At 38.3% G+C, this 26,159-nt stretch overlaps 1 protein-coding gene across 2 annotated transcripts in view; it reads left to right on the top strand.

Moving 5' to 3' along the window:
• The window catches only part of PHEX (phosphate regulating endopeptidase X-linked), a 258,980-nt gene that overhangs the window by 166,701 nt on the left and 66,120 nt on the right, over positions 1-26,159 (top strand). For both annotated transcript variants that reach the window (XM_056131276.1, XM_056131277.1), the window contains exons 14-15: positions 13,879-13,982; positions 24,800-24,858. In XM_056131276.1, the coding sequence (XP_055987251.1) occupies positions 13,879-13,982; positions 24,800-24,858 (163 nt within the window). The remainder of the gene's footprint in view (positions 1-13,878; positions 13,983-24,799; positions 24,859-26,159) is intronic.

Below are 26,159 nucleotides of genomic sequence, written 5' to 3'. Positions count from 1 at the left end.
AGAGCCTTATAATTTGAACTGAGTGGCTTTTCCAAGTCCCATAGTTTCTTTTGCTGCACCAATCATTTGGGAAATAGCAGCAGCTGGCATTTCCCTATCCCAAATGTTTAGCCTGACTCAGAGTAAAGAGTAAAATTTGTCCCATTACCTGGTGATGTTCATTAAATAAATGACTTGCATCTGAGTTTTGTTCCCTGAATTTATTGTCATGGCTTTGGTAAGATCACATTTATGTGGATTTTTGTTTGTTTGTTTTTGGCAATACCCAGCTGTGTTCAGGGACCACTCTTGGCAGTGCTTGGGGCATCATAGAGGGTGCCAAGGGTTGAACCTGGGTTGGCTGTGTGCAAGGCAAGCACTCTACCTGCTGTACTATCTGGCCCCAACTGAAAGTATTTTTGAAGGAATTGTTTTAAGAAGTTTGGAACCCCCAAATTGAATTTTCTATCTATTATAAATGTGCTCTGAAAGTTCTCGTTGAGTATCTTGAAACAAGCTGAAATAGAATAAGGGATGACCACTAGGCACATCTTTTAACTATATGGTCCCAGGAGCACATCAGGTAGCCAGTTAGAGGTACCTACAAAACAAGGAGCACACACTGCTTTCTTCTGAGGCTAAGAAAAACATCTCTGTTAAATTCAACAGATCATCTGTCACTGTCACTGTCATCCAGTTGTTCATCAATTTGCTCAAGTGGGCACCAGTAACGTCTTCATTGTGAGACTTGTTACTGTTTTTGGAGCTTGCCAGGCTCTGCCTTGCGGATTACTCTCAGTAGCTCGCCGGGCTCTCCGAGAGGGATGGAGGAATCAAATCCGGGTTGGCTGCATGCAAGGCAAATGCCCTACCCACTGTGCTATTGCTCCAGTCCCAACAGATCATAAAGTTTCTTTTTATAATGAAGCATTGAATAAGTATACAATAGAATAGTTTGAACACCTCTAGCTTTAACACATATTAGAAGTATTTTCATGTTAACTTCAGACCTGCACAGATACATTTTTAAATAAGAGAAACGGATACATTTGAAATTATTCGTGTTATCTTCCTTGATTCAATGTCCTTCTACCCTGCCTATCTCCTTCCCTGAAAAAGAAAAGCTGTCTTGAATGCAGCGTTCTTCCATTCTCAGGCATTTAAAATGCTTTTGCTACAAACCTGCATATCCATAAATAAAATATAGTATTGTTTTACTTTAAGTTTTCTCATATATACAACTTTACTTTTTCGCCTTTGGATATTTCCTGTTCACATATACAGTCTGTTTAATCTGCTGCATTGTTTTATGTCATGTGACAATATCATGATTTATTTATCAGCCTTTCCAACAAAAGTGCTTTGAGGCAGGGACTATTTATCTTATTATTTTTAGTATTCCAAAATTTAATTAATTTTTTTCTGATTTCATTTATTGTTTCTTTCTCCTTTTTCCCAATCTTTATTTTGGTGCTGTGAGTTATAATACTGTTAATAATAGAGTTATGGGCCTACAATGTTCCAATTCTACACATACTACCAGTGTCCATATCCCTCCCTTAATGTCTCAAGGTCCTTTCCCACACTTCTACTCCATCTCCTTGGCTAACTCTTTTCTTTTAAGAAATTTTAGTTATTATAGTTTGGGTCACATGTTTAAAACAACGTGAATGCTTATATGGTTTTTATGTATAGAATTGGGTTGGAGCAATAGCACAGCAGGAAGGGCATTTGCCTTGCATGCGGCCAACCCGAGTTCGATTCCTCCACCCCTCTCAGAGAGCCTGGCAATTTACCGAGAGTATCTCACCTGCATGGCAAAGCCTGGTAAGCTACCTGTGATGTATTTAATATGCCAAACACAGTAACAACAAGTCTCACAATGGAGACATTACTGGGCCCGTTCAAGCAAATCAAAGAACAACTGGGGGACAGTGCTACAGTGCTACAGTGTATAGAATTACCTCAACTCAACCAAAGTGCCCAAGACCCTCCACTGATGGCTTTTATATTATGTAATTTTCTGCCACTTTACCCCTTATGCAGCATTCTCAGTCCTGAAATCCAGGACCAAAGGTTTGCCATTATTTGATACCTTTCATTCTTCTTTTGCTATATACAGAAAGTGAGTGATATAATCTTTCTCTATCTGGCTTATTTCACTGAAAATATTGCTCTCCAGTTCTATCCAAGTTTCAGAAACCTCTAAGATTTCATCTTTTTTCTGGTTGTATAGTATTCCATAGTGTGTATATATGTGTGTGTGTGTGTGTGTGTGTGTGTGTGTGTGTGTGTATACACATATCAGTTTTGGAAACAGATATCCTGGAGTGTAATCACTCGGTCATATGGAAACTCTATTCTTCCTTTTTTTTTGAATTCTTTTTATTTTCCAAAGAAACTGAAACAGATTGCATTTCTACCAACAGTGAATGAGGGTTACTTTTTTCAACATCCCCATAACATTGGTTGTATTCAGTTTTTGTTATATATGCCATTCTCACTCGTATGATATGATACCTCACTGCCATTTTGATTTATATTTCCTTGATAGCAAGTAGCAATGAACACTTTTTCATATGCCTACTGGCTATCTTAATATTCTCTTTGTGAAAGTGTCTATTCATCTCCTCTCCCCACTTTTATGGGGTTATTAGATTTTGTTGCTGAGCTTTATGAGTGCTCTATATATTTTGGATATTAGCTGTTTATCTGATCTATTATGTGCAGATATTTTCTCCTACTTTGCAGGGTGTCTTTTTATTTTAGCTCCAGGTTTTTCTGTCATGTAAAAACTTAAATTTGGTGTAGCCCCATTTGTTTACTTTTGTTATCTTTGCCAGTGAAATAAAATAATTGAAAACACTTCTGAAGTCAGTATTGTAGAGAGTTCTGCCTATATTTTTCTTCAGTGTAGTTTATATATTTTGGTCTAATCTTGATGTCTATAATATACTAATAATTGACTTAGGTATGATGTGAGATACAGATTGTTTCATTTTTTTATGTGACTGTACCATTTGGCTAATATTATTTGTTGAATAAGTTTTCTTGCACAGCTTAATGGTCCCTGCTCCTTTGTCAAGGATAAAATTTCCATAAATATAATGATTTATCTCTGGGATTTCTATTCCATTTGTTTTAGAGTTTATCTTTATTACAGTACCACAGCACTTTGATCACTATAGCTTTATAGTATAATTTAAAGTCAGGAAATGCAATGCTTACCAAATTCTTTCTTCTCAGAATGGCTTTGACTAATTGAGTATATTTATGATTCCATACAAATTTTAATAGAATTTCTTCTAAGTCCTTGAAGAATGTCATCAGAATTTTGATACAAATTGTATTGAATCCATATAGTGCTTTAATTAGGATGGCCATTTTGACTATGTTAATTCTTCCAGTTCATAACATGGAATATTTTGCCATTTCCTGATATCCTCTTCTATTTCTTTAAATGGACTGGAATGGTAGCACAGCAGGTAGGGTGTTTGCCGACTGGGGTTCGATTCCTCTGTCCCTCTTGGAAAGCCCGACAAGCTACCGAGAGTATCCCGCCAGCATGGCAGATCCTTGGCAAGCTCCCTGTGGCGTATTCTATATGCCAAGAACAGTAACAACAGGTCTCACAATAGAGACATACTGGTGCCTGCTTGAGCGAATTGGTGAACAATGGGAGGGCAGTGCTACAGTGCTAAATTTCTTTCAATAGGAACTTGGATTTTTTGATGTGTATGTTTTCCACATATATTGTTAGTTGATTTCTGGGTATTCGATACTTTTGGACATTATTTTTTTGCTTGGGGGCCACTCTAGGTAGTACTCAGGGCTTACTTCTAGTTTGTGCTAAGAGGTCATTTTTGGTGGTGCTTGGGAAACCATATGTAGTGCCAAGGATTAATCTGGAGTTGGCCACATGCTAGGAAAATGCCTTACACACTAAACTATCTCTAAAACCCCTTGTAAAGTGTTACAAAAGGGGTTGTCTTTTTAATTTTCTCTCTTCTAATTCATTAGTTGCATATAGAAATGCAACAGATTTCTGTGTACTGATATTGTAACCTGCTAATTTGCTGTATTTATTATTAGTCATTTTAGTAGGCTGTATGACTTTCTATCTGTATTGTCATGTCATCTGCAAATAGTGAAAGTTTAACTTATTCTTTTAAAATTTGGTTTCTTTTTCTTGCTGAGGCAGAGACTTCCAATGCTATTGAATAATAGGGGAGAAATTGGACATCCTTGTCTTGTGCATGATCTCAGAGGGAAGGCTTTCAGCTTTTTACTGTGAGAATGATGTTAGCTGTGGGTTTCCTGTGTAAAAGACTGCTACTATATTGAGATGAATGTTCCTTTTATACCTGTTTTATTGTCATGAAGGATGTTGAATTTTGACAAAGTTTTCTCTGCATCAGTAGATATGATAGTATGATTTTAAAAATCTATTTGTTGATGTGTTCTTTTATATTAGTTGATTTACACATTTGAGCCACCAATACTTCCCTGGGATGAAATTCCACTTGGTAATGTTGCATGATCCTTTGTGTTGCATTTGATTTCCTAAGATTTCATTGAGTGTCTTTCAATCAATGTTTCTCAGGGATATTGGTTTGTAATCTTTTTGGTAATATGTTCATCTGCTATTGGAATTTAGATCTGTCATTGTCTTCCCATTGTTCATCATTTTGCTTGAGCGGGCCCAGTAACATTGTGAGACTTGTTACTGTGTTTGGCATATTGAATACATCACAGGGAGCTTGCCAGGCTTTTGCCATGCAGGCAAAATACTTTTGGTAGCTTGCCAGGCTCTCTGAGAGGGGCAGAAGAATCGAACTCGGATCGGCCTTGTTGGCTGCGTGCAAGGCAAATGCCCTACCCGCTGTGCTATTGCTCCAGTCCTGGAATTCGGATAATGTTGACTTAATAGAAGCTGTTAGTAAGGATTCCTGTTTTTTTCAATATTTTGGAAGAAATTTTAGCAGCTTATATAGATATTAAATTTTCTTGGAAAGTTTGTTAGAACTCACTAGTGAACCCATCTTTATCTGAGCTTTTGTTCTTCTTGAGATTTTTAAATTACAGTTTCAATTTTCTAATTTGTGACCAGTCTGTTCAGATTTTCTTATTTCTTATTATTCAATCATTAGGAAGCTGTATCATTCTAGAATTAATCCTTTTTTTAAAAAGATTCTCCAGTCTGAGCATATGGTTGTTCACTGTAACCTCTTACAATGTTTTCTATTTCCTAGGTGTTGTAATCTCTCCTCTTTCATTCTCTTGAATGAAAAACATGAGCATTTTCTTCTTTCTTGATGTAGACCTGTATTTCTCTGAACTTCCCCGTTAGTGCTACTGTTGCTGCATCTCATAGGTTCTGATTAGTTGTATCTTCATTTTCATTCATTTGAGGTATTTTTTAATTTTTTCCTTTGACCCAATAGTTACTTAACAGTCTATTATTCAGTTTCCAATTGTTGGAGTTTATCTTATTAACTTTGATACTCGAATTATGCCCCCAAATGTGATCTATCCTGTAAAATGTTCATGTGCACTGTAGAAAAATGTGCATTTGGCTTTTGGAGTGTGTGTAGGATCCTGTATATATTTATAGTTCAAGTTCTTTTAATTTCCAACTTAGGGCTCTTGTTTCCTTACTGGTATTCCATCTGGATACCTGTCCAATGACAAAAGTGGGGTGTTAAAGTCTCCTACTATCAAGTTGCCATTGATATTCAGATATGTTAGCAGTTTATAAACTTTGCTGACCTTTAATTTGATGCATATATATTTATCAGTCCTCTTTATAAATTTATCCCTTAACCAGCATATAATGTCCAACCATATCTCTTATTACTTTCTTTTAAAAATAATGTAGTAGTACTGCTATTTGTTCAGCCATTGATTAAGCTGATTGAATTGGGAGTGAACTCAACTCTTAATATTTTCTCTAGCTTGAATGTTGTTTGGTAAGATACAAGTATAACAGTGTCTGCATTTTTAAACCTATGGCTGGCTTGTATGAATTTTTTCTATCCTTTAGCTCTGAGCCTGTGCTTATCATTCAAAGTGAAGTGTATTTCCTGAAAGTAGCAGAAGGTTGGATTTTGTTCCCTGATCCATCCAGTCATTCTTTGCCTTTTTGATAGAGTTCAGTACATTGACATTTACAGAGATTATCGATGTGAAGGAATTTATTGCTGTTTTTCTCTGGGGATTTAGGTCATACTTGCTGTTCAACATTTGTATTTTATAGGAGGCCATTCATTATTCCTTGCAGTGCTAGTTTGGAAGCAACAGTTTCCTTCAGCTGTTATTTTTCCCCCTTTTTTTATTAGTGAAGCACCATGGGGTACAGTTGTAGATTTACAAATCTTTGTGCTTGGGTTTCGGTCATACAATGATCAAATACCTATCCCTCCACCAGTGCCCATTTTCCACCGCCCTGCCTCTGTGGCAGGGCATTCCCTTTTGTTCTCTCTCTCCTTTTGGGTGTTGTGGTCTGCAAAAGAGGCATTGAGTGGCAAACATGTTCAGTCCATAGTCTACCTTCAACATGCATCTCCCCTCCTGGGAGGATCCTCCAAACACCCTTTATTTGGTGCTCCCTTCTCTATCTGCACTGCCCTTTCCCCTAGAATACCCGGCTGGCCTCTAAGCTATGGAGTAATCCTCCTGGTGTTGATCTCAGCTATTCTTGGGTATTAATCTCATATTTTGTTACTTTATATCCCCCAGATGAATGCAATCTTTCTATGTCTATCCCTCTTTCTGACTCATTTCGCTTAGCATGATACTTTCCATATTGTACCACTTGTATGTAAATTTCATGACTTCATCTTTTCTAAGAGCTACATAGTACTCCATTGTGTAGATGTACCAAAGTTTCTTTAACCAGTCATCTGTTCTTGGGCACTCAGGTTTCTTCCAGTTTCTGGCTATTGTAAAGAGTGCTGCAATGAACAAACAAGTGCAGATGTCTCTTCGACTACACATTTTTGCCTCTCTGGGATATATTCCCAGGAGTGGTATCGCTGGGTCAAATGGGAGCTCAATTTCTAATTTTTTGAGAAACGTCCATACTGTTTTCCAAAAGGGCTGAACTAGTCGGCTTTCCCACCAACAGTGAAGGAGTGTCCCTTTCTCGCCACATCCGCACCAGCATCGGTTGCTTTTGTTCTTTTGAATGTGGGCCAGTCTCTGAGATGTGAGATGGTATCTCATTGTGGTTTTGATCTGCATCTCCCTGATGATTAATGATGTAGAGCATTTTCTCATGTGCTTTTTTGCCATTCGGATTTCTTCTTTGAGAAAGTTTCTGTTCATTTCATTGCCCCATTTTTGATGGGGTTGGATGTTTTCTTCTTGTGGAATTCAACCAGTATTTTGTATATCCTTGATATCAACCCCTTGTCAGATGTGTATTCGGCGAATATCCTTTCCCATTCTGTAGACTGTCTTTGTATTTTGGTCACTGTTTCTTTGGAGGTGCAGAAGCTTCTTAGTTTAAGATAGTCCCATTTATCTATCTCTGTTTTCACTTGCTCAGCCAGTGGCGTGGCATCTTTGAAAATACCATTAGCCTCAATGTCATGGAGGGTTTTGCCAACTTTGTCTTCAATATACCTTATGGTGTCTGGTCTGATGTTGAGGTCTTTAATCCATTTTGATCTTACTTTTGTACATGGTGTTAGGCAGAGTTCTGAGCCCATTTTTTTGCATGTAGCCGTCCAGTGATGCCAGCACAATTTGTTAAAGAGGCTTTCCTTACTCCACTTCACATTTCTTGCACCTTTATCAAAGATTAGATGATCATATGATTGAGGGGAGATGTCAGTGTATTCAACCCTGTTCCATTGGTCTGCAGTTCTGCCTTTGTTCCAGTACCATGCTGTTTTAATTATTACTGCTTTGTAGTAGAGTTTGAAGTTAGGGAGGTTGATTCCTCCCATTTTCTTTTTCCCAAGAATTGCTTTAGCTATTCGTGGGGGCTTATTGTTCCATATAAATTTCAGGAGTGTTTGCTCCATTTCTTTGAAGAATGTCATGGGTATCCTTATAGGAATTGCATTGAATTTATACAATGCTTTCGGTAGTATTGCCATTTTGACAATGTTAAGTCTCCTGACTCATGAGCAGGGGATATCTTTCCATTTCCTCATGTCCTCTTTTATTTCCTGAAGTAGCGTTTTGTAGTTTTCTTTGTACAGGTCCTTTACTTCCTTAGTTAAGCTGATTCCTAGGTACTTGATTTTCTGGGGCACAATTGTGAACGGGATTGTTTTTTTCATGTTGCTTTCTTCTCTCTCACTGTTTGTGTATAGGAAAGCCATGGACTTTTGGGTATTGATTTTATAACCTGCAACTTTACTATACGAGTCTATTGTTTCTAGGAGTTTTTTGGTGGAGGTTATTGGGTTCTCTAAGTATAGTATCATATCATCTGCGAATAGTGAGAGCTTGATTTCTTCCTTTCCTATCTGAATGCCCTTAATATCTTTTTCTTGCCTAATCGCTATTGCAAGTACTTCCAGTACTATATTGAACAGCAGTGGAGATAGTGGGCATCCTTGTCTCGTTCCTGATCTTAGAGGGAAGGCTCTCAGTTTTTCCCCATTGAGGATGATGCTTGCTGTAGGCTTGTGGTAGATGGCTTTAACTATGTTGAGGAAAGTCCCCTCTATACCCATTTTGGCTAGGGTTTTCATCATAAAGGGGTGCTGGATCTTGTCAAATGCTTTCTCTGCATCTATTGATATAATCATATGCTTTTTATCTTTTATTTTGTTGATATGATGGATTATGTTGATTGATTTCCGAATGTTGAACCATCCTTGCATCCCTGGGATGAATCCTACTTGGTCATGGTGTATGATCTTTTTGATGAGTAGTTGGATTCTATTTGCTAGTAGTTTGTTGAGGATCTTTGCATCTGTGTTCATCAGGGATATCGGTCTGTAATTCCCTTTCTTTTTGGTATCTCTGTCTGCTTTTGGTATCAGTGTGATATTCGCTTCGTAGAAACTGTTCGGAAGTGTTTTTGATATTTAAATTTCGTGGAAAAGCTTAAAGAGGATTGGGAGTAAGTCTTCTTTAAAGATTTGGAAGAATTCACTAGTGAATCCATCTGGGCCAGGGCTTTTGTGCTTGGGGAGACTTTTTATTACCATTTCAATTTCCTTGGTGGTGATAGGTCTGTTTAGGTATTTGAGGTCTTCTGGGTTCAGCCTTGGGAGTCTGTAGGGGTCTAGGAATTTATACATTTCCTCGAGGTTTTGATGTTCCGTGGCATAAAGCTTCTCAAAATACTCCCTGAGGATCCTTTGAATTTCTGTAGTTTCTGTTGTTATGACCCCCTTTTCATTTCTGATTCAGTTTATTAGGGTTTTCTCTCTCCCCTTTGTGAGTTTTGCTAGAGGCTTATCGATCTTGTTAATTTTCTCGAAGAACCAGCTCTTGGTTTCATTGATCTTTCGGATTGTTTTTTGGGTTTCCATCTCGTTAATCTCTGCTCTGTGTTTTATTATTTCCTTCCTCCTGTTCGGGTTGTGCTCCTTTTGTTGGTCCTTCTCCAAGCTCTTAAGCTGTGAGGTTAGTTTATTTATGTGGGCTCGCTCCTCCTTTCTGAGGAATGCTTGTAGAGATATAAACTTTCCTCTTAACACAACTTTTGCTGTGTCCCATAAGTTTTGGTAACTCGTGTCTTCATTTTCATTCGTTTCTAGGAATCTTTTGATTTCCTCTTTGATTTCCTTTCTAAGCCACTTGTTGTTTAATAGCGCACTGTTTAATTTCCAGGTGTTTGATTTACTTTTCTGCTTTTTTGTGTGATTTACTTCTAATTTCAGCGCATTGTGGTCTGAGAAGATTGTTGATACAATCTCTATCTTCTTAATTTTATGGAGGTATGTTTTGTTGCTCAGCATGTGTTCTATCTTGGAGAATGTTCCATGTACGCTTGAGAAGAATGTGTATTCAGCCTTTTGAGGATGAAGTGTCCTGTATATATCTACTAAGTCCCTTTCTTCCATTGTTTCCCTCAGATGAAGTATGTCCTTGCTAAGCTTGAATCTGGTTGATCTATCAAGAGGTGACAAAGCGGTGTTGAAGTCTCCCAATAGTATTGTGTTGCTATTGATGCCTTTATCCAAATCTATGAGTAGTTGTTTTAAGTACTTTGCTGGTCTCTCATTAGGTGCATATACATTTATTATTGTAAGTTCTTCCTGTTGTACAGATCTTTTGATCAATAAGAAATGGCCTTCACTGTCTCTTATAACCTTCTTCACTCTGAAATTGATGTGGTCTGATATTAAGATGGCTACCCCAGCTTTTTTATGGGAGCTGTTTGCCTGTAGGATTGTTTTCCAGCCTTTGACTCTGAGTCTGTGTTTGCTTTGACTATTGAGGTGTGTTTCTTGCAGGCAGCAGAATGTTGGGTTCACTTTTCTAATCCATCCTGCCACTCTGTGTCTTTTAATTGGTGCGTTTAGCCCATTGACATTGAGAGAGATTATTGTTATGGGATTTTGACCCATTGTTCTGTTGAAATTAGGTGTATTTGAGGGGCCTGTCCTGTCTTAAAGTAGCCCATTTAGTTGTACTTGTAACCATGGTTTTGAGTCAATGAAGTTCCTGTCAGCTGTTATTTTTTGTCTGAAAATATTTTTATTCCTCCCTTAAATATGAATGACAGCCTTGCAGGGTAAAGGATTCATTTCATTCATTGCATTGAATATATCACTTCATTCTCTTCATCCTTTTAGTGTTTTATTAGAGATTAGATTAGAGAAATCTAATGGGATTTTTATATTATTTCCCTTGTACTTTTTGTTGTCTGATATTTTGGGTCACACAATGTGATGCTCAGGGATTACTTTTGTCCCTGCACTCAGGAATTACTCCTATTGGTCCTTGGGGGACGATATGGTATGCTAGGGATCAAACCCTGGTTTGTGACATATGCAAGGCAAGCATTCTACCCACTGTATAATAGTGACTCCAGCCCCACTTGTACTTGAAGCGTTTCATCTCTCTTGTCTCTTTAAGTAATCTATGTTCTGTTTCTGTCTCTTTGCTTCTTGCCATTTTGATTACAATGTGTCTTGGGATTGTTTAGTTTGTTGGGCTCTCCTTGGATCTCCTAAGATAGTGCACAATTCTCCCTCCTCAGGCTGGGGAAGTTCTAAGTTATTATCTTTCACCAGTCATGCTTCCTTTTCATCTCTTTCCATTCCCGGGATTCCTACAATTCTGAGGGTATTCTTCTTGCCGTTGTCCATTGTCACGGTCACGGTCCTCCCGTTGTTCATCGATTTGCTCGAGCGGGCCCAGTAACGTCTCCATCATGAGACTTCTTGTTACTGTGTTTTGGCATATCGAATACCTCACGGGTAGATTGCCAGGCTCTGCTGTGTGGGCGAGATACTCTCGGTAGCTTGCTGAGCTCTCCAAGAGGGGCGGAGGAATCGAACTTGGGTCAGTCATGATGGCCGCTTGTAAGGCAAACGCCCTACCGCTGTGCTATCGCTGCCGTTGTCCATTAAATATATTAAATTTTCTTTGTTTAAAATCTCTTTCCATAACCTCTTTACTGGTATTGTTGTGTGATTTGATTTTAAGGTGACTGATTGCATTTTCATCTTTTTCTATTCTGCTCCTAAGACTTGCTAGTGTGTCCTTTGGTTCCTTCAGTTCTCTTTCAATGAATTCTTTAACTTTTTCATCATTCTTCTTCAAGTTTATTGATGGCCTCTTCCAATAATTTCCCTAGTTCAGCAAGGCAATACTCAAGAGTATTGTGCTCTGAAGTCCTCTTTAGGCAGCATCAAAACCTCTAGTATACTTGAGTACTTACCTGGACTTCTGTTGCTATCTGTTGTGACAGCTGAACTTCTTAATTTTTCATTATTCCTGGAAGGTGATGATTGTAAGTTTCCAGTGGTCTGAGCAGTGGTCTGGTGCTCCTGCTTGGTTTAAAAGGCTCATGACTCTATTAATTTCTGGCAGCCCTTTTTGGCTTTGTGAGGATTTCTCACCAGGATTGGTAGAGGTGGAGCTTGGTCCTAAGCTCTAACTCTGTGGATTCAGCATCAGATGGGGTTACAGCAAGATGCCCCAGTCTAGGTGAGGGGAGGAAGTGTGTCAGAAGCGTAGGGTTGAGCTGATGCAGGGAAGGGGAAAAGTGGATTGACTGTGGAACCTAGGTTCAAGGCATGAGCTGATAGTACCCACAAGGGCCAAAGCACACTTGAGGTAGGGCAGAAGAGCAGTCAAGAGAGCATCCATCCTTCTGGGAGGGGATAGGGGGAGTCTGGGGGTGGCCAAATTTGTTGGAGCAAAGACTTTTTTTGGGGGGCAGGTGAGTGGCCAGGAGGGAGCCTGTGGGGCTGGAAGGTGGGAGAGAAAATTTACAGTCACATCTTTATAGCTTCTTGGCCAAACAGAGCATAAAGTTGCCAGGAATTAATAGCTTTATAATGAGTGCCACTGTCTGTTAGGGAAAAGATAAATGTGAGCCAGACTTTGGCCAACAAATAGGTGAATGTTAAAATGGTCAAACTTTCATATAGATAATATAAGATCAGTGGCTTTCATATATTTTCATATTTGCCATACTTTAACATTTGCTTTTAAGGACTATTATATCTGATCAAAATTTAGAGAAATATGAACAACTAATAAGAATTTGGTTACTCTTCTTTATCTGCTTATATAAATATTTTTCTCATTTTCCTCTGGGGTTTGTATGTGTGCATGTTGTTGTACCAGGGAATGAACCTAGAGCCTCACATATGTGAGGTACACTACTGCCACAAAGCTGCATTCCTTGCTTCTCATGGTAATATATTTTAACACTGAAGCATTATAGCACATTGCGTTACTGCACAGATTTTCAGAATATTACTATGGTGGGTCAGAAATATAGTGGTAGGGTTCTTGTCTTACATGTGGCCAACCCAGTTCAATCCCTGACACTACATACAGTCCCCTAAGCTGCCAGGAGTGATCTCTGAGCATATATCCAGGAGTAATACTTGAGCAAAGCCAGGTATGGTTCAAAATGGAAAACCAAAAAAGTACCAATATTTAGAATCATTGCTACTAATGTTTTAGAGTGTACAATGGAAACTATTAGCCATTCTAATTCAGAAAGAAGAAAGGAACTCAGTAATCAATTTGATTCAATTCTCTATTTTAATTGAACATATTGACAATCATTAACTTCCTGTTTTTTTCATGCAAGCTGTAATCATGATTTGCCTTTCTAATTTAGTTTTTAGTGACCAGGGCATTATTGACTATTAATAGATAAATTCCATTAATAATTAAGTTACTCTAGTGACTCCATTGTGTTTAGGGTGAAAAAATAAGTCTCTGAATCACTTTTATTTTTCTCTTCTTCATGAACAAATGCTGATTACAGCAAATTGGATTTTAACATTTGACTGAATTATCATCTATAAGCTAAATGAGGTTTTATCTGACTAAACTCAATGTCATTAGAAGAAATTGTGTGACAAATAATGTACACATTTTAGAAAAGTTCAAGGACTCAAGTAGGCCAAAAATTTCAACCCTAAGAGAATATGTTGTGTGTGAAGGTTAAAGTAGATTTTTCAATTACAAAGCAAATGAAACGCATTGTAAATGACTGCAGCTTCTCTTGTTTTTCACTATGATCCAGAAATGACCATATTGATTTTTGAGTTTTTGATTTTAAAAGAAAATTGCTGAGATGAAATTTCATGTCTCTGTGAAACTGGGTGAACCCAGATGGTTGTGAGATGCTGTGAGGGGTACAGCTTCCCTGAGATCACTCATTTAGATGCCAAAGTCTTTTTTCAGTCATTTCCTATTTGTGCTTATAACTATGATGTTGTGCTTTGTGTTATTCAGGTCAAGTTTTCAGAATCTGACTATTTTGGCAATGTCCTGCAAACCCGCAAGTATTTAGCACAGTCTGATTTCTTCTGGCTCAGAAAAGCTGTTCCTAAAACAGAGTGAGTAAACAAAAATAGAAATACATAAATATATTGGTGGAAAGGGAAGTTTCTTTAGATCAAACTTAGCAATTTACTTCAAGTAGAGTAATTGGTTTGCCACTTCTGGTTTTGCAAGATCTCTGTTATGCTCTGGCAACATTTTGTTTTGTTTTTGGAGACCACACTTGGCAGTACTCAGGGGTTGCTCCTGACTCTCTACTCAAGAATTACTCCTGGATGTGCTGGGGGACCATATGGGATGCCAGAGATTGAACCTGGGTCGACTGTATACAAAACAAACACCTTACCCATTGTACTATCACTCTGGCTCCTCTTCTGACAACTTTTACATGATGATACATAACTATGTACTTCAATCTGTGACTACCCCACTATAAACAAAAAATATACCAGAACAAGATTTATTAAGATGCAACTGTTCAAATAATTTCTAGATCTAGTTAATATGTTTACATATTATGTGTATGTATATATACATACAAATATATATATGGAATTTCACACGAGGTAGAAAATTTTGAACATCTTAAGAGAATAAATATTAGAATCTGCAGAAAAATCCAGGTATGCGGGACTTGTGACTGAAAACTCCAGGCTCAACAGAGTGGAGAATGAGTAACCTCCCCCCATATCCTCCTGGCAGTCACACCCACAAACTGCCTCCAACACCATATAATCTCATTAATGGCCATGATCCAGAGACTGACAATAAATCTTTTGGAAGGGAGCACGAAATGATACGTCATAGAGATGCCTGCAGACACCGCCCTAGGCTGTTTCATTCTGGGTAACCTCAAAGCGGGTGGGTGAGTTCCCCTCCTCGCCCCAAGAAAGTCCACCCCAGCAGCCAAAAACTCAACCACTTCCACGTTCATGGCCGCTCTCCACATGCTTGAATGGGCCTCACCCATGTGTGAATCTATTTCTTGACCACACCATCTCATACTTTTATACCACTGATACACCTAGAGTAGCACACCACATTTGATGGAATTTAAAGTAGAAGGCAACCAAGCTTATGGACAAATATATATGTACAGATATATATGTATATATACATACATATATGTGTATATATATGTTTATATCTATATATCTGTATATATACATACTTATATATGTATATATTTCTGTGTATCTATATGTATCTATATCTGGATATATAAGCACACAAGGCTTAACCTTTAACAACATGTTACTAATCTCAGCGGTAGGGCGTTCTCCTTACAAGTGGCCAACATGGCCGACCCGAGTTCAATTCCTCTGCCCCTCTCGGAGAGCCCGGCAAGCTACTGAGAGTATTCGATATGCCAAACACAGTAACAACAAAGTCTCCAATGGAGACGTTACTGGGCCCGCTCGAGCAAAATGAGGATCAACAGGAGGGCCTTTACCTTTACCTTTTACTAATCTCTTATAGAAGGGCTTAATGACTTCTGTGTGAAATACAACAATCTTCACACAGTTTCCTCTAAGAAAAGGTTTTTGGATTATTTTTAGCAGATTATTAAAACAAGCAATACAAAATAGATTACTTCAGTTCTGCTTTGAGGGCAGGGTATGGGATTTGGAATAGAAACATTCGAAATATGTTGGTGTTAAACCCTGCCGAAATCTCCCAGGAGGAATCACATGAAGACAAGTTGTGATGCAACAAGCAAAGGGTCTTTATTAGCTAGCTCGAGCTAGGGCCCCTGTCCAGCTCACCTACACAGTGGCAGGTTCCTTGGAGCGAGTGGCCCCTTGCCATGGGCATGCAGGGTTTTTTAATTTTCTAATGTTACATAATGGAGGTTTGTCTAGAGCAACAGTCTGGGGGGGGGGGGGCTTTTCAGCTACTTGTAACTTCTGATTGGCTGGAGGCAGGCTGAGGCAGTTGCTGGGGACTTTCCCAGTAGTTTCTGTTTGGTTGTCCTGGCTGGCTACATGACTTCAGAGAAATTGTAACTCGGGTAAACTGTAACTTAAGCCTAGGAAACCGAAACTTAGGCCTGGCTCCTTATTGAACCTGTCATGGCACTGCCTTAGCCCCTTTATCTTTCAGTGGTGGGAAGTTGTAATGGTGGTGGGATTGGTGTTTGAATATTAAATGTAATCAATTATTGTGAACAACCTTATAAAAATATAATAAAAAGAGAATAAATAAAAATAATGTATGAGCACAAAGGTAAAATTAATTATGAAGTAACTAAAAAGTATTTGCTATGGTAATTAATGAGTGTCAAGAACCTACAGTTCTATTATTTTCTTTTAGTAGCAGCTGTGGTTTATTCATTTTTCTTTCTAGCTACTGGTAGGAATGAACTTCCTTTGTAGACTGGACAGTATTCCTAGGACCTTTTGTGGCTGAACCAGTCCTCATTTCCTTTATTAGCAAAATGTATATGATGATGATTATTAGCAGGTAGCAATTACCTATGTTTACAGAGTGCAAGGAAGTGCTTTATATGGTGTCATCATTTTATCTTTTTGCCCTTTCTGTGATTTATGAGTACTCAAAACATTTTACACATAAATAAGCATACAGATGAGAATTTTTTGCTTTGGTTTTGGGCCATACCTGGCTGTGCTCAGGGCTTACTCCTGGGTCTGTGTTAAAGGATCAAAAAGCTCAGTCCTGGTGGGCTCTGGGGACCACATGAGGTGATGAGGATAGAATCTAGGTCAACTGCATCCAAGGCAAGCACCGTACCTGCTGTACTATCACTCTGGTCCCATTCATTTACAGTCTTAACCTTGTTAATGATCCAGATAAATTTTTTCCATTTTGGTGATTGTACCTTCCAACTCCAGAATTTTCACTTGGTTGCTTTTCATTTTTTGTTTGTCTGGGCCACATCTGGTAGTTCTCAAGGGTTTTTTCTGACTCTATACTCAGGGCTCTCTTCTGGTAGTGCTTAGAGGTGTCAATGGTAGAACCAGGGTTAGCTTACTGCAAGGTAAGTACTTTAATCCTTGTAATATTTCTTTAATCCTGTGTTGTCTTATTAAAGTTTCTATTTCATTGTTGGGATTTTTTGTGAGTTATTGCTATGATATTTTAAATTAATTTTTAACTATAATTTATTTTAATTTTATCATATTTAAAATGTCCATTTTCAAGTCTTTGCTAAAGCCAATATGTGAGATCATTTACAGCCATTTTCCATTGATTGTTTGCATGTGCATATATTGTTGTTGAAATGACATTTTAGATGATGCAACTACAGATTTTGTCCACCTTTCTGATTTTTTAAAGTATTGTTCAAATTGAGTTAAGAATGTATAGAGATCTTATTTTGCTCTTTTATGATGATTGGTTCAGTTCTGACTTCTCCTTTTGAAATTTCTGGTTGCTCCATTACTCTCCCCAGTAACACTAACTTCTCTCTAGCAAGCACTTCCTGGTTTGTTCCAACCAAGTTTGCCACTTTTAGCTGACAGAGCCACAGGCTTTCACCCCCTTATCTGATAGAGTCCACCTTTCTCTGGTAGGAAAGTTGCTGATCTCTCTAACCAATCCTCCTACTCAAACCTAAGTTCTCACTGATAAGCCTGGAAAGGATGGGAGTAGACCCAGGCAAGAAGGCCAGACTCCTGAGTTAGTCTGTTTCCTGCTCCAGTTTTTCAGTTAGAGTTTAGTAACATGGTTATGACAGTGTTGATGCTTGTAGTTCTGATGTACAGGTTTTGCACTTTACCACCCACCAAAGTGCCCCAAACCCTCCAGAATTGTTTTTACATATAGTCAACTTCTCCCCACCACCCAGTGCTTGGTAATCTCAGTTTTATAATCCAAGGCCAAGGGTTTGTCATTGTTTGATGCTGTAATTTCTCTGTAGACCACAGATGAGTGATATCATCTGATATTTGACTTTCTCCCTCTCGCTTGTTGTTACTATTTCTGGTATAGTTAACTGTAAGATTTCATCTTTTCTTATAGCTGAGTGGTATTGCATTGTGAGTATATACTACAGTTTCTTCGCCCACTCATCTATCATTATCACTGGACATTTGTTTTTTCCCATATCCTGGCTATTGTACTTAGTGCTGCCATGACCATAGGTGTAAATATACCTTTCTGAGTTGATGTTTTTGTGTTTTGGGAGTAGATGCTGAGAATTAGAATCATCGCACAATATGGAAGTCTATTATTAGAATAAAATGTTTTAAAAAATTTATTGTTTACCTTAATTCCCAAAGCCCCCAAATGACATTTGTTGACAATTTTGTCCAGTTTCTTAAGTAAGGATGGCTTTATTGATCTTTTCATGTTGTTATAGCTGAAAGCTTTGCTTACATGGCCCACTTTTAAACCTTGGCTGATATTTTTGTTTCTAGATCTTGTTTTCCTCTCTTTTTGGTAGTTCTCTGGTTCAGACCTAGGTCTTCATGCATCTGAGGCATGTACTCTACCACTGAGCCATATCCCTGTACTTTGACTGGCTTTGTAATGATTTTTGGATCTCTTGTTAGTCTTTCTGTCAAATCTCTGATATATTATGGCCACTAGGAATTCTGGACCCCCATACACTACCTTGGGTTAATTAACACTTCTCCCTCTTATCCTTGGATTGGATCTGACCATCTCTGCCTTCTGTTCTTGAAACATTCCTACAGCATCTACCCAGGGTCAGTTAATAGTGTTTGCTTTAATTATTAGGCCTAAAGTTAACTACTCCCCTATTAATTAAAAATCACAATGATATCAGGCAATTGAACTGCTCTGGGAATGATATATTTAAAGGGTTCAAAGCCTTTGGTTTTCCTCTCATCACAAAATCTGTGTATCCTGCTTCATTGTCAGTCTAAATTCTTCAATAGAAAATTGAGATGCATGGTGCTAAAGTGACCTTCTCAAATCCAACAATGTTAGCAGACTGTATCCAATATACCCATGAACAACTGTAGCACTGTCCTCCCGTTGTTCATCGATTTGCTCGAGTGGGCACCAGTAATGTCTCACAACAAATTCTGAGACTTGTTGTTACTATTTTTGGCATATCGAATACATCACAGGTAGCTTGCCAGGCTTTGCCGTGCGGGCAAGATACTCTCAGTAGCTTGACAGGCCCTCCAAGAGGGGCGGAAGAATCGAACCTAGGTTGACCACGTGCAAGGCAAATGGCCTACCCGCTGTGCTATCGCTCCAGCCCCCATGAACAACTAAATGTATAAAACATTCCAGGATTTTCTCCTTATTATTATGGATTTTCAGGATCTTCTCATGTGCTCTCTATATTGGAAATACTGCCAGGTTAATTCTTCAACTTTAAAATGTCATTATTCATTTGGGTATAGAAAGACTTGGGTTGCTAAGTGGATAATTCCTAAATGTGTCATCTTTAAAATCATCCTAAAATTTTGATGGACTGTCAGATTCTAATAGTTTTGACTCTTTCTAATATTTTATTCATGCCTCAGAACATGCTAGCTGACATTCTGGGCTTAGGCAAACTGTGATTTGTATAGTTTCCTTTTCTGTAAATAAAAACAAATACTTCTTTCATAAGGAGATAAAATTGGTTCCTGTGTCTGGAAAAGTTTTCCAGGAATAAAAATCAGTGCAAGTCTAGTCTTTCCTATTTCCTCAGAATTTATATTTCTTTAAGGGAAATAAACGTGAGACAAGGTACTCGATGAACAGTGAAGTGATATGATAGTCATCTTTTAAGAAGATGTTCTGGCTGTCCCTTTTCTGGAATTGTAGGGAGTTTTGACTTCTCATACTCATTGGCTCTAAATGATATCTTTTAAGTCTGAAAATTCATGAGTTAATCGAGTGGGAATGATTCTGAGTGGCTACATGACAGTAGTTTACTTCAAGCAGCACATCATGATTATATTTCCACAAAACCTAGAAATAACATTTTGCTTCTTTATGGGTGTAGGAGATAAATACCCTTTATTATTTATTCTCATGGAATCCATTTTAGCTCCACTAATGTGCGTTACAAAGTTTCTAACGTGATGGGAAATGTCAGCAAGAATGAAATTAATTGGGTGGTCATCCCTGAAGGTACATATTTAGGGTTGGTTCTCAGAATTGTCACTTCATCAGCTTGCTTAAAAATAGAGGATTTACTTCACTGCTCAGCTTGAGTCAAAAGTAATTTCTTTCCCTCAGGATCCCCTTTCTTTGACAGAAATGATTTTAAGCCAGTTTCCCCTATTAACTCATTTTCATTCTACTGTGACCAAACATGCCTGGATTTTCTTTCTCTAACTCATGAAAACTATGTAAAAATACATCAAATGCCTATACAAATTATGGTCCTACCTAGAATTTTGTTTGCAAAACCATTATCTATTGCATAGCATGCAATGGGATTGATATAATCTGCAGGATATTAGAAATAAAGTAATAATTCTATGTTTTTTCCATTCCACCTTTCCTAGACTACCTTTTAGCCTGAGATAAATCTATTTTCTATGGTTCAAGAACATAAGAATGCTAATTTTCTTTTCCTTTAGGTTATTGTATTTTGGTATTAGCAGTCCATTTATGCATCCCTTTGCCCATTATAATTTCATCCCTTGGTATTTTTATATCCTAAATGTATATACTTCTTACCACATTCACAAAATTCTTTGCTAAATACAGACTGTCATAACACCCTATATGAAGAGTGGGGAACATTTTTTTCCTCTGCCAAGGGCCATTTGGATATTATAGCATTATTCATGGAACATACAATACAGGTCGATGGGCTGTGGGCAGATGACCAGAAGCAAATGGGTCTGTACTGTCATGGACCAGGACAAGACAACATGACTTTTCAGGTCATACATCGCCACTGGCCAGATGCTTTCCGCCCCTGTCCTATAAGACATAGAGGAAAAATTTAAAGCACTTGAATGACACTCTTTCTTTATTCCAGTAGATGTATACATAAGACAATAATCTTCACCTGTAACTTACAGTTTTGTGGTAATGTTGCACCCCAAAACATATAAACCATGATAATATTATAAGCCAATGTCATCTCAATACACTAAAATACTCAATTTTACATTTATTAAATATTGCTATATTATAGCATATAGGCTGGAGCGATAGCACAGCGGGTAAGGCATTTGCCTTGCATGTGGCCTACCCAGGTTCGATTCCTATTTCCCTCTCGGACAGCCTGGCAAGCTCCCTGTGGCATATTCGATATACCAAAAACAGAAAAACAAGTCTCACAATGGAGACATTACTGGTGCCCATTCGAGCAAATCGGTGAACAACAGGAGGACAGTGCTACAGTGCTATTATAGCATATGATACATATTTAATATATCACATATATAAGAACTTAAATTCTTGTTGGAATAAAAGTCATGCAACATAATATGCCTTCAGGGCACAATCAGGTAACAAATGGGAGACTCAGAGAAGAGTAAATGAGAGGAATAATTGGGGGCTGTTTTTGCATACCTCATTAAAGTTATTCCAATTCAGCATTTTTTTTATACCTTGGTGTCAGGCAAATGAAACATTTTTTTCTGGGAAAATTCAGCCTTTTGGTCAGGGCTAAGTCTGTGGGCAGCCAAATTTTCAGTGTTTGGGTTACCCATCACTATTATAAAGCACCCTGATGTTTAGAGGCTAAACCAACAATAATTATTCATTTTTGTCTCTGTGATTGGGGGGTCATTATACTCAGCTGGGACTTTCTTGGTCATGATCTCCCACATAGCTGCAATCAGAGTGGCAGGGGCTAAAGTCATGTGGGAGGGAGGTTTCCTGTTCCTGTTTGATGGTTAATGCTGGCTGTTGGTTGGAGTGCCAGCTGTGGCCTCTCCATGTACTGAGTTCCTCTCTCTCTAACAAGCTGATTGAGCAAGGAACTTGAGGGGGTGGGTAGAGAGAGGAGGCAGAGAGAGAATGGAGGGGTAGAGAAAACAGAAAGGAGGAAATAGGTATTGCCCTTTACTGCCTGATGTGGGAAACCATGGTGTCATTCCTACTACATTTTACGGTATAGAAGCAAGTCTCTAAGGCTAGCCAATGAAGAAGAGGAGAGGAATTTGGCTTCCACCATCAATTGGGGGGGCAGTGTAAAAATTACAAATAGGTATTAAAGCTAGCCCAGGAAGCATAATATGAAGGGATAATAAGACTATATACACAATAAACTTGGATTTCATATGAGAGATGTGAAAAATATTTAACTGCTGGCCTTGTCAGAAGTACTTACCAGTAAGAAATATTAGCATCTAGAATGGCTAGCGTAGGGTTTACTGCCAGTTAGTATCATCTCTGAGTTTAATTAAGCCTCCATATATGCTCTAGAGTTAGCAGGAGATCTTGGGTTTCAGGAAAGGTAAGATCATGTGCTTGAAATAGGATGTTTTCTATTTTCACTTAAAGCTTCAGAGGCCCTACCTGACTATATGATTTGCTTTGTGAATTTTGTTCATCACTGTCTCACTGTCATCCCATTGTTCTTCTATTTGCTTGAGCGGACGCTAGTAACATCTTCATTCATCCCTGTTATGTTCTAGTGTAGTCATGGCATATTGAGGGCTCTTTCAGGGTCAGGGGAATGAGGACCGTCATTGTTACTATTTTTGGCATAAAGAATATGCCACGGGTAGCTTGCCAGACTTTGTCCATCAGTAGTTGGAAATATTTTACCTGCATTACTCTAATTCTAATGTTTTAAAAGTATATTATTTGCTAAAAGGAAGAAATGTTTTGGATGGGATGGGAAGAGAATAGTTGAGCTCTAGAAATATACATAATCATTTTTTTACAGATTATGGTTCATTTCACTGTCATTTTGAAGCAAATTGAGAGTCACCTAGATGCTCCCCTCTTGACCCAAACATCAAATAACAAATTACTGTTTTTTTAGGTAGTATATTAGTTTTTTTCTTGCTGCTGTAATAAAATTATCTCAACTGTAGCAACTTTAAAATGCATCTATTATTTCACCATTCTGTATGTCAAGAAAGGGGATTAAAATGAGTTAGCTAGACTGAATTCTTTGCTCCTGGCTTCATAAGGCCCAAATAAATATCCTAGCTGGGATCCAAAGCAGGGACTTCAAGTAAGAATTCTCATACAATCTCATTCATATATTGGAAGAATCCTCTTGCTTGCATTTGCAGAACTGAGTCCCTCTTCCTCTGCTGGGGAGTTATTCATTGCCAGAGATTTCTCTGCAGCATGTGGCTACTGCATCTTTGAGCCAGAAGCATTGTACCAAATTCTCTTCACCCCTGGAATATCTGACTTTCAGTTCACTAACAACTCCTCTGATGCTTCTGATCCATCTCTTTTTTTTGTATCTTTAATTTTATTTTTCATTCTAAATTTTACACAGATTGTCATCCTAAGTAACTATGGATGTGACATCATTAGAGATATTAGAATATAAGTAGCCAGGTAGTGTGAAGAGTGCTGTGCCAATACACTCAGATGACACTAAGAAATAAATAATACAAACCCTGAAAAATGTTTTTCTTCATTAGTTTTTCCTACTTTTTAAATTATATATGTTATTTAGGCACAATGATTTACAAAGCTTTTCATAATAGAGTTTTGGGCATTCAGTGATTCAACTCCAAATCCATCAACAGCATTTGCATCCCTCTGTCAGTCTCCCACAATTATCCCCATCCCCTCTCTGCCTCCTTAGCAAATCATTTTTGGTGGGATGGCGGGGACAGGGGGTGGGAGGGATACTGGGATCAGTGGTGGTGGAGATTGGGCACTGGTGGAGGGATCGATCATTGTATAACTGAAACCCAAGCACAAAAATTTGTAAATCTACAACTGTACCTCATGGTAAAATCTAAATAAAAAGTTTACTACTTATAAGAAAGTAGTAGGCATCATATTTACTTCTAGGCATCATGTTTACAATATAGTTGACTAATCCATCTCTTTACTACCCTTGGTCACTACTTCTAAGGCCTCATGTAATTAGATGTTATCCACCTGTACAATCCAGACAATAATCCCTCCTTATTTTAAGATTTTAAATTTTAATCTTAATGACATCTTCAAAGTTCTTTCTGTCATGTAATGTAACATACTCTGGAGTTAGGGGTTAGGATGTGGCCACCTTTTAGGAGCCATAATTCTACCCACCAGAGGTAGTAACCAGAGTCAATAAAGGTGCCACCTCTTCCCATTTCCTTATGAAAGTAGCCAACCAGTAAATGTTAAATGCTAGGGCTTATTGAAATATTAATACTGATTTTTGAAGGAAAAGAATATACATTTTAGTTTGGCTTTTTTTGGTCACACCTGGTGGAATTCAGGGTTTACTGCTGGTTCTACACTCAGGCATCACTCCTGGAAGTTCTTAGGAACCACATAGCATGCTGAACCACATGCAAGGCAAGCACCCTACCTGTGTGACTATTGCTCCAGCTCAAAAGAATATACATTTTAAGGAAATGAATGTAATTTTCAGTTTTTACTTTTGTTTTTGGGCCACACATGTGTGCTTAGGGCTTACTTGTGGCCCTGAACTCAGAGATCACTCCTGGTGGGGCTTGGGGGACCATCTGTGGTATTGGGGATAGAACTAGCATTGGCTGCATACAAGGCAAGTGTCCTACCAGTATAAAGGAAGTACTATTGCTCCAGCCCTAGGTCAACTTCTCTGCTTCATTACACTGAACTGATTTTAAGTTAGAGAGACTAGTTGGCATGCATGTATGTAGTGCTTGTAAGTCTGTTGTCTTTTTCTGTAAAAAGGGCCAATAATTCATATAATTATTATCACTGTGTTCTTGTTATTTACAAATAGATTCTTCCATGTTCTGTGTGTTCTTGTTGGCCTCCTGTTTAGATGATTATGACCTCTCAGTGGTACCTGTTTTTTGTTCTACAGGTGGTTTACAAATCCAACGACTGTCAATGCCTTCTACAGTGCCTCCACCAACCAGATCCGTGAGTATCTGGGTTCTGTCTCCCAGTTAACGTGCTACAAAATAGAAGGAGCTTTCTATGATTATGATTGACAGTGTTACATTCTTTACCTTCCCCAATGTTACCAGGAATGATAGTGAAGGAAGTTCAGGTCTCCCATGTGCCCAATTTTCCTTACTCCCTTCCCTCTTGTTTTTTAAAAAAGTCTTATATCAATATATAGCTAAAAGAATTCAACTGTAATACATGAACCTACAATAACATTGGAATGAAAATGAGCAGGGTTCCATTAAGGCTATGTGTAAGAAAAACTTGGAAGTGTTCTTATTAACCCAAAGGCATACATCTTGCCTTTCTTATTTGCATGCATTGGATCCATCTCACTATAACTGTCATACTAAGTTTAAAAGAATTATTAAAGATATGCCCAAATAAGAAAATCTGACAGTACCAAGTGTTGGCAGCAGGGATATGTCAAATGAGTGATTGTGGAAATGTAAATTTACACTTGGCAGAGCAACTTGGCAATATCTGGACAAACCAGAGTTGTTCCTGCATCCCCACAGCCATCACATACTCCCCTGGCATGTGTCCTCAGACTGAGATTAAAAAAATTGTGGAGGTATAATTTATGCATCATAAAATATCCATTTTAAATGGGAAATTAATAATTTTAGTACATTTACCAATTTGTACAATTGCCACTGTTATTCATGTTCAGTGAGCTTGAGTGATTGCACAGCGGGTAAGGCATTTGTCTTGCATGTGACCAATCTTGGTTCGATTCCTCCATCCCTCTTGGAGATCCAGACAAGCTACTGAGAGTATCCTGCAAGCACAGAAAAGCCTTGCAAGCTACCAGTGACGTATTTGATATGCCAAAAAAAAAAAAACAGTAAAAACAAGTCTCACAAGTTGTTGTGAGACGTTACTGGTGCCCGCTTGAACAAATTGATGAACAATGGGAGGGCAGTGCTATTCATGTTCGGTATATTTTTATCACCCCTGAAGAAATTTTGTGCCCACTTTCAGTTACTCTGTTTTTAATTTTTTTTCTTTTTGGGTCACAGCCGGCAATGTTCAGGGGTTGCTCCTGGCTTTACACTCAGGAGTCACTCCTGGTGGTGCTCAGGGGACCATATGGGATGCAGGAAATCAAACCCGAGTTGGTCGCATGCCTTACTCGCTGTGCTACTGCTCCAGACCCTTAACGTTTTTTAAATTGAATATTCTTGAGATAGACCATTACAAAACTGTTCATGATTGAGTTTCAGTCGTACAGTGATCCAATTCCCATCCCTCAACCAGTGTACATTTCCCAC

This window comes from Sorex fumeus, unplaced genomic scaffold (assembly GCF_029834395.1).
Source record: "Sorex fumeus unplaced genomic scaffold, SorFum_2.1 ptg000086l, whole genome shotgun sequence".
Taxonomy (NCBI): domain Eukaryota; kingdom Metazoa; phylum Chordata; class Mammalia; order Eulipotyphla; family Soricidae; genus Sorex; species Sorex fumeus.
The sequence above is the reverse complement of the archived record's forward strand: the minus strand, read 5'-3'. Positions and strand labels throughout refer to the sequence as shown.